The 9,828-nt window shown below is 30.9% G+C and overlaps 1 protein-coding gene across 1 annotated transcript; it reads left to right on the top strand.

Moving 5' to 3' along the window:
- Positions 1-768: 768 nt before the first annotated feature.
- On the top strand, positions 769-3,357 carry LOC104228033 (1-aminocyclopropane-1-carboxylate synthase 7-like). Its single transcript, XM_009780418.2, has 3 exons — positions 769-1,005; positions 1,616-1,908; positions 2,307-3,357. Exons 1-3 carry the CDS (start codon positions 835-837, stop codon positions 3,166-3,168), a joined length of 1,326 nt encoding a protein of 441 aa, XP_009778720.1. The 5' UTR covers positions 769-834; the 3' UTR covers positions 3,169-3,357.
- Positions 3,358-9,828: the final 6,471 nt, after the last annotated feature.

Raw genomic sequence — 9,828 nt, 5'->3', positions numbered from 1 at the left:
AAATATGTATTTTCTGGTCAAATTTATATTTTAGTTAAAAAAAAATTAATAGTGATTTTTGTGTTATAAATATTTACTTGGATGATCCTTAATGAAATTTTCCTAATCATACAACTTTTATTATTTTTTTATATTATAATGCAACTATTTATTACTCTATTATACTATATATTACATTTATAAATTTTACTATTATAAAAGTGGAACGGCCAAAGTGAAAAGTTGAAATTGCTCATAGAAAGTCAAACTACATTTTTGCATTTAATTCATAATTATACTTAACGCTATACCTAATGTTTTTGTACAATGAAATAATTATTGGAACAAAAAGGAAGAATGACTAGAGCGAACAAAACTTAAACATAATCAACATTTATTATTTTTAGGAGCTTATATTTTTTTTTTTTAAATATTTTATAACGCAAATACACCTTTTGAATATATTTTATGTTACTTTAAAAAAACCTATTCTTATTGATACAAAGTACACGCGCATAACGCGCGTATCCTAAGACTAATTTGTTAAAATACCCACCCCCATATTTCAACTACCATATTTGTTGTGTGATCTTTATAGGGATTGAGATAATATAGAAGGTTTGAAAAGATGACAGAAGCTAACAGTTGTCACCAGCCATTTAATTTAAACTATAGTATTTGTAAAAAGGTGATCTTTGATCTTCCTTACTATACAGTATCAATCATTGGTTATATATATAGGTGTTATTTGACATAAACTTCATTCAAACAGTTCTCATTTTGGTATAAACTACCCATATTTCATATTTTCTTGATCTCTATACAGAGAAAAGACTCAAAAAAAAGAAGAAAGAAATGGCTATTGAGATTGAGAAATCAACAGTTAAGCTATCAAAAGTTGCAGTCTCAGATACACATGGAGAAAATTCACCTTATTTTGCAGGGTGGAAAGCATATGATGAAAATCCTTTTGATGAAGTTCACAACCCATCTGGAGTTATTCAAATGGGATTGGCAGAAAATCAAGTAAGTATATATATATATATATATATATATATATATATATATATATATAATTAAACTTTTAGACAAGATGCTCAAATAATTCAGTATGGTGTAGTCGAGGTTATGATAAATTCTAGTCTCACTGCTACTCACCCCTTTCATTCCGGGGTGAGGAGGGGTCATGCCATTCGAGTTGTTTTTTTCCTCGACTCAACATGGGCGAGCAAGCTTGAAAAAGAGTCTTAGAATACAGTCATACCTCTCTAGAACAGTATCCCTATATAATAATTATTCACTATAAAAGCTAAGTTTTTTCGGAACCAATTTTTTATATTATGTTATAACATATGTCCTATACAACACTTTACTATAGCAGCGAAAAAATAGTGGAAAAAACGAGGCTGTTATAGAGATGTTTTGATTATATATTTAAAAAATTCACGTATTTGGCTTATGAAAAAGAATCAAGCTCGCATGTGAACGGGCGTACGAGAATATAATTATGAAAATAAAAATTAAACAATTGTTTTAACATCTTAAGTATTTAGATAAAATGATTACAGAAACTACCATAAAATAGGCATTAATTATGATTATCTAATCTTATGTTATTTTTTTAATCTTTGAATAGGTATCATTTGATTTGTTGGAAGAGTACTTGGAAAAACAAACAGAAGAAGCTAGCTGTGGAAGTGGAAAAATTTCTAGCTTTAGAGAAAATGCTTTATTTCAAGATTATCATGGACTTGTTTCTTTTAGAAAAGCAATGGCTAGTTTCATGGAACAAATAAGAGGTGGAAGGGCAAAATTTAATCCTGAAAGAATTGTTATTACAGCTGGTGCAACAGCTGCTAATGAGTTATTAACATTTATTCTTGCTGATCCCGGTGATGCTTTGCTTGTTCCAACTCCTTACTATCCTGGGTAAGTTTCTATTTATAGTAACTAATATTTGTTAGGAAAAAAGGTCAAAAATGTCCTTTTACTATACGAAACATCTTAAATTTACTATCCGTTATACTTTGAGGTCATTTATACCCTTGTCGTTAGCAAAAATATGTTGTATTTATCGTTGACCCTGGCAGAACTCCAATCTGAAGTATAACGGAGGAGTTCTGTTGAAGTCATGATAAATACACAAAACAATTTATTTACGACAACAGTACTGTATGAATGATCTAAAAGTATAACAGAGGATAAACTTAAGATTTTGTATATGAAATAGATAAATTTTGACACTTCCCCTATTTTTATTAACTCACAACATAGGTACTATGTTATGATATTAACTTATAGTCCTCTTTTTAATTTAATTTTTACAGGTTTGATAGAGATTTGAGGTGGAGAACAGGTGTAAAAATAATTCCAGTTCATTGTGATAGTTCAAATAATTTCCAAGTTACACCACAAGCCTTAGAATTAGCCTATGAAGAAGCAAAATCCAAAAACATCAAAGTTAGAGGAATACTTATAACAAATCCTTCAAATCCTTTAGGTGCAACAATTCAAAGAACAATCCTTGAGGATATTCTTGAATTCGCGGTCCGAAAAAACATCCATCTTGTCTCTGATGAAATCTACTCTGGGTCAGTATTCTGTTCCTCAGAATTCACCAGCATTGCGGAAATTCTTGAATCAAGAAATTACAAGGATTCAGAGAGAGTTCACATTGTCTATAGCCTTTCTAAAGACTTAGGACTCCCTGGATTTCGAGTTGGGACAATTTATTCATACAATGATAAGGTTGTCACAACAGCAAGGAGAATGTCGAGTTTTACCTTAATTTCATCTCAGACACAACAACTCCTGGCTTCCATGTTGTCAGATAAGAATTTCACGAACAAATACATTAAGACGAATCGCGAGAGATTGAGGAAGAGATATGAAATGATAATTGATGGATTGAGAAGTGCTGGAATTGAATGTTTGAAAGGAAATGCAGGTTTATTTTGTTGGATGAATTTGAGTCAATTATTGGATAAGCCTACAAAGGAATGTGAATTGGAACTTTGGAATTCAATATTGTGTGAAGTGAAGTTGAATATTTCTCCAGGATCTTCTTGTCATTGTTCAGAACCTGGTTGGTTTAGAGTTTGTTTTGCTAATATGAGTGAACAAACACTAGAAATTGCACTCAAAAGATTGCATAATTTCATGCAAAAGAGAACATATATAAATGAGTAATAATATGATTGCCTCATATTATTCTTTACTTTTTAGAACTTTTCTTTAGTTCTTTTTGGTTTCAGGACATTAATTAATTCCAGTTTTGGTTGTTATTGGATTAGTTCTCTTATGATGCCAATTCCAAGAATTGGATTTTGTACTCAAATACATCATATTGAATTCAAGTTATATACTCATTTTGTTCCATTGTATGTGATATTTTCTTAGGTCTGTCTAAAAAGAGTGATGCCGTTCTATATTCAGAAATTACTGATTATTTTTAAATATTTTATTTTATTCTTAACAACATGCCTTAGTTTATAGTCATGAAGATATCATGGCATGTTTGATACTTTTATTATGTGTTAAAAAATACTTTTAAATTTAAGTTTTGTGTTCAGCCAACACCTTTGGTTTCTGTGGATGGTACTGATATATTGTCTCTTTTCGTCTTCTTGAGCCGATGGTCTTTTGGAAACAATCTCTCTATTCCCTTGGAGTAGGGGTAAGATCTGCGTATACACTACTCTCCCCAGACTCCGCTAGTAAAATTTTACTGGATCATTGTTGTTGTTATTGTTGTTCAGCCAACAACAACCATAATTAAAATGATCGAAGGGAGAGTAGTATTCTAGTTCTGCTTAGAATATTTTTTTTTCCTCGTGCAACAGTTTCTATAGGTGTATCAGTGTGTGGTCGGAGAAAGTGCAATAAGCTTATCTCATGCTATAGTTTATTAAGAGTTGACCAAGTCATTATTCAATTCCAGCAAGAAATGTATTTCCTTTCCAAGTTTTTCCTAGAGCAACGAGATTGCCTACAAAGATAGTATAAATAAAGAAAGGATTTAAAAAGACCCTGATTCAAAATTTACACTTCAATATGATTTAATTAGTATAATAAGAAGAGACGAATTCATGATTTGAATTTGATGAATTCTACCTCAATATAAGACTCTTCACCCTGAACTTTTATATATGCTCCACGTGGAAAATATTGATAAATTCAAATGGACATGTTCGATAGGAGATACATCCACGACTAATAATAATTTAATATTTCTTTTTCAAATTAGCATATTAACTTTACAAAAAAAAAAGTTATATATTGAAGGTCAACTTAATCGGACGATGTGAAAAATGAAGCATTCTTGTTCTTGGTGTTTAAAGGGAAAATATAATTAAATAAACATGAATGATCCACAAAATGCATGGGAACTCTCATTATATCGTGGCTGAATTTAAAAAGATCGATTTTAAGGGGAAAGTCAAAGTTGAACCTCCCAAAACTCAAGATTGAATCTCTAATAAACTTCTAAATAAAACTTTTGTCTTTTTCAAAAAATTGCGTCAATGCCGTGTTGTTGTTCTACCAAACAACTTTAATATTCCCTGTAAAATATCACAAGCAATCACTCTAATCTAAACGTGGCATGAAAATTTAATCCTCAAACCCAAAATATATCGCTCATTTTACAATAGAAAAGAGACAAATATAGCCTCATACTATCAGAAATTTTTTAAATATATCTCTCGTTATACTTTGAGTTTATATATATCCCTATTGTTATACTATTGATTCAAATATACCCTTTTTCTATTAAGTTTGTCCAAAATAGACATCCAATCGTACGTGGCATTGACATTTAATGGGGTGGATGCTACATGGTTTGCTGCTTCAGCGCCCCTAACCCATTTTACCCCTCCCTTCTATTTTTTTCCACAATTAAAATTTCATTCCCCTCCATTACTATTGCCACAATTATCGCTACCATGAAAATATTATATTTCAAATGTTAGTCTTTTATATATAGATTAGGTGCATATGATATCCATCTCATCAAATATCAGTGTCACGTAGGATTGGATGTCCAACTTGGAAAAACTTAACAGAAGAAGGGTACATTTAAACTAATTATAGTATTACGTCCGAGGTATATTTGGGCTCAAAATATAACGAATGATATATTTAAACTTTTTCTCGCATGAATATATTTGGCCATTTGCGTAAAAAAATTAAAGTGACACGTACTAAGAGTAGCGGTTGTTTCTTAAAACACAGAACTCCGCTATAAGTGATAATACGATGTCTAGAGTCTGACACGTGCTCGAAGGCATAAAAGAAAACAGTTTGAGAATGAAAATTCGAACACAAAGAGAATAGAATACACATGCTTGGCTAGTTGGCTTACTTTGTGTTTATTTAGCTTAAGGCAAGCCCTAGTTATATATTTATTTTTTAATCACAGCTTTAATGCGTGAAATTTAAACTCTGACTTTTTAATCACACGTCTATCTATATCTATCTATTTATATTATTATAAAAGCATGAATACAAAGTCGGTTACAAAAATAACCTTATAATATTAAATATAATAATTCATAATAAAAGGACATAACCGGAATTCTACATATTAGCTTTATAATCCTATTAATTTTAGGACATAATAATACATGTTGGGTATCCTATTAGTATAAATTGTATACTTATTTTCTCTTATGTAATGTTTGTACTCGATTTAGATTATCTTATAAAACTTTCTTTATTATAGTATCTAAAGTTTATAGTTTCTATTATTTATTATTATTGTTTCTTTAATGCCTAGCTCACTTAGAATAATACTTGTATGTCTTAATCATATAATTCCAATTAATATAAGTATGGAAATCGAGGGGGGGAAATTAAGTATGGAAATCGCCTTATGCAGATTTCGAAAGTTGTCTAATACGTTCATTTTTTATTTTATTTGAACCCTTTTAACTACAATATCTTTTATGTTAAATTTTTTAATATTTAATATTTTCAATTAATAAAATTTTGCCTAATAAATTTTTTTAAAAAAATATACATGAAGATTTAATAACTAATTTTATAAGAATCCCCAATATTGACAATATATTACCACTCCATAATGTCCAATACGAGGAAAATATAAAAGTAATGTTAAATAGACTGCATAAAGAGTTGAAATTGAGAAAAAAATATCTCCATGATAATATATTTCTATATTATATTTGAACTGATTTTCTACTCAAATAATATTTTTGTTATTAAATATAAAGTAAGAGCATATCCAGTATTCAATGTCTTCTTGTTTCGTGTTGGAAACAAAGAAGAGCACCCAATAAAAGATGATTTTGGTTCTTCCTGAACACTTGGTTATCAATCCTAATGGTAATAGTAGTGTATTTAATAAGAGAAATATTTTCAATAATAGAAATATTTCTATTATTAGATTAAAACGCAATTTATGCAAATCACATAATAGAATTAAAAAGATATCTTAGCTAGCAGAAATGAATATGTTGAACAACTAAATAACAAGTTAATTGCTGAATTTTATAGTAAAAACAAAATATTTTTCTGTTTTTGACTCAGCAGAAAATGATGTCAATAATTACAATCAAGAAGAATACTTAAATATTTTAATACCAAATGGCCTTCTACCATATATGTTTGTTATTAAGTTTATTATTTCTTACATATGTTAGTGTCACCGTATATATAATAGACTAAGTTAAAATTGACCTTCCATTGTATGTATGTTGATTTTGAAGAAAAATATGCATGTCATGCTACTAAAAAATTTAGATACGCCGAATAACTTATGTGATAGCACACAGATGGTATATAGAAGTTTTGACAATAACGTCATGCATGCAAAAATTATGATACCGGTCAATGTGCTTTTAAATATATTCTTATCCCTGAATTCAACTTTCGTCTTTCGAAACTAAGGAATATCCTTTTAAATTTGTGTGAAAATAATTTTTAGTATGTTTATGTTTTGCAAATATAATAAATAAAGCACAAGGACAAACATTCTAAATATTGGACAATATTTACCGCAATATATTTTCTTGCACGAACAACTGTATGTTGCACTTTCAAGAGGGGTATCAAGATCGACAACAAGAGTTCTGGTTAAGGCGGAGCAACCAAATCATTAGGAGGAAACATACACAAAAAAATATTGTCTACAAAGAAGTGTTCGTTAATATACCATCACATTAAATACTCTTAAACTGTAATACATAATTATCTGATTAATATGATAAAATTAATCATTTGTGTAAGTTTGATGTTGTCCTTTTATTTTAAATTTATGTATTATGCTAATGTAATAATATTTTTCGGTATTTAGATGATTGTTGTATTATTATATATAAAATTATTTCATTAATTAAATTGTATTGTTCTTTCATATAAATAAATATATATATTATTATGTGCCATTATTAACGTGCTAAAGCACGTTAATTGATAATAGTCTTGATAAACTTCTTTAAATATATGTCGATTACTACCCTTTGGTATTGGAAAGTGAAAACGCTGAGAGAATATAGAGTACTTATGTTTTATTCCTCATTGGTTTGGCGACTATGGCATTTTCTTATTTCTTTTCTCTTGTATTACTTTTCCTTCACGTGAAATGAAATCGACAAGGAATAAACTATTGCAAGTTGGAGGATATTACATTAAAAATAAATTGACATATATAAAGAGGTCAAAAGCTATTTAACATAAATTAAGACATACAAGTGGTCAAAAACTATTTAAGCTATAACCTATGGCTTACTCATTTATATATATGTGATAAATATAAGAAAGTAAAACATCTAAAGTTTGACATTAGGAGTTGATCATGTCATGCCTGGCCTTTGTCATGATCAATACAAACTGGTTTTGATTAGGATGTCTTAATTTAATTTTATTCTTAGAGCTTGTGTTGCTCCCTTTTTTTTGGAAAAATTTCGAGCGAAACTCGCAATCGCTACCCTTCAGACGCGCATTGGGTAACCTAACTCTTCGTGCAATAGCTTGCAAATCACATAGGAGATGTAAACCTAGGTAAGCACGGTGTGATATCGAGCTCTGACTGAAGAGGCTGCTGCTAAAGGGAATTGATCGATCTCAGGTCTCCCATGTGGGAAAGCTCTTACCCAACCAACTCAGCCAACCTTTATGGGTGTTGCGCCTCTTTTCATCACAGACCATTTGACGCATTTTGTTTTAATACAATGATGTTCGAACACGTTTGCGTCCTCATTTTTTTCTTTTTTAATCTTTGTTGGAATTTGAACCTAGGTCTCCAACATCCCCTTTATTGAATTGACACATCAAGCTTAATCACCCCAACGTTTTTAACGCAGAAAGCTAGATATTCTCGTGACGAAAATACATCAAGAGGATTAGCATTTGATAGCCTGAGTAAGTTTTGTTTTGATGATTGACAAAGTAACACATGCATGAACCATGTCCATTCACAGTTTACATTGAGCACGGGTAGATTCAAGCACAAGGCAGGTACATAAAGGGATAAGCATAAGTGGTTATATATGATATTCCCTGAACGAAAAGGTTGCATAATTGATAAGGAGCAGAACTCTTTACTTGAAGAGAACTCTATTCTAGATAAGGGAGGAGTTAGAAATTGAAGATAACTAGAACTCTTCCATCAAGGAAGAGTATAGCATTAGAACTCTAGTTAATTTTTATTCTACTAACTCTATATATTCAGTTGTGTTCTCTTTTACGGGTGACACACAAACGTTGAAGTTAAGCAAGAATTGAGAGCAAAATAGCAAGGCATTTTGCAAGCAATTTCTGTGTGTTTCAAGTGTGCGAACCTGAAGCTACATGAACTAGATAGAAGAATCAGTTCCAAGTGTCTTTCTTTTATTCTAGTTCAATTATAGTAAGGCTTTTGAGTTGTACCTTTCAGCTTTCTCTAGAAGCATTTGTACTAGGTACTTTGAGTTGTATTGTTCAAGTTAGAATTAACTTGAAATTGTTGCAATAGCCTGAGACTGGTTGCCACAGAGGGTTAGAGGTAATCCTTAGGTTTACAAGAGTTTTGTAAATGTTGTTATTTGGCTCAATGATTTAGTGAAGTGTTGGGAAAAATCCTACCGGAAAGTAGGTTATGGTTTTTTTACCTTTTGAGTTGGGTGTTTTCCAAGTGAAAATGCTTGTATTCTTTACTTTCTGCATTTCTTATCCCGCAACTGTAGTGTAAGGAACTCGTAGAAGAGCCAGGTCCTATAATTGGTGCACGCAAAAAATTGGATACCACACAAATTATCTTCCTCCCTCCCTGTATGGTATTGAAGTATAAAATATATATTGGCATCAGAGCAGGTTATCCTTGAAAAGGCATCAAGATGAGTGCACCACCTGAAAATTGGGAAGCTCAATCCACAGCTAGGCCACCACTCTTTAATGGCCAATATTACTCTTGGTGGAAGTCAAGGATGAGAGATCACATACAGAGAAAGGACTATGAGCTATATGATATTGTCACTGATAGTCCACTGGCTACTTTAAAGAAAATATTGAAAGAGTAGATATGCCAAAGACAAGAGCTAATTTCAATGCCGCAAATTTGAAGAAGTGGGAAAAGAATGCTAGAGCTAAGAAACAGTTTGTTTGTGGACTTGGTCCAGACGAGTACATCAGAATCCAAGGCTGTTCCGCTGCCAAGTAAATTTGGGACACACTGCAAGTGGCCTATGAAGGAACAACTCAGGTGAAGAGATCAAGATGAACTCTACTCTACTCTCAGTATGAAAACTTTGCTTTGAAAGATGAAGAAATCATTCAGGAAATGTACACAAAGTTTACTATATTGACAAATGAACTAAAATCTCTTGGCAGGATTATCCCTGAAGATGAGAG

This window comes from Nicotiana sylvestris, chromosome 6 (genome assembly GCF_000393655.2).
Source record: "Nicotiana sylvestris chromosome 6, ASM39365v2, whole genome shotgun sequence".
Classification (NCBI taxonomy): Eukaryota; Viridiplantae; Streptophyta; class Magnoliopsida; order Solanales; family Solanaceae; genus Nicotiana; species Nicotiana sylvestris.
Note: the sequence above shows the minus strand (reverse complement) of the source record. Positions and strands in the feature narration are given on the sequence as shown.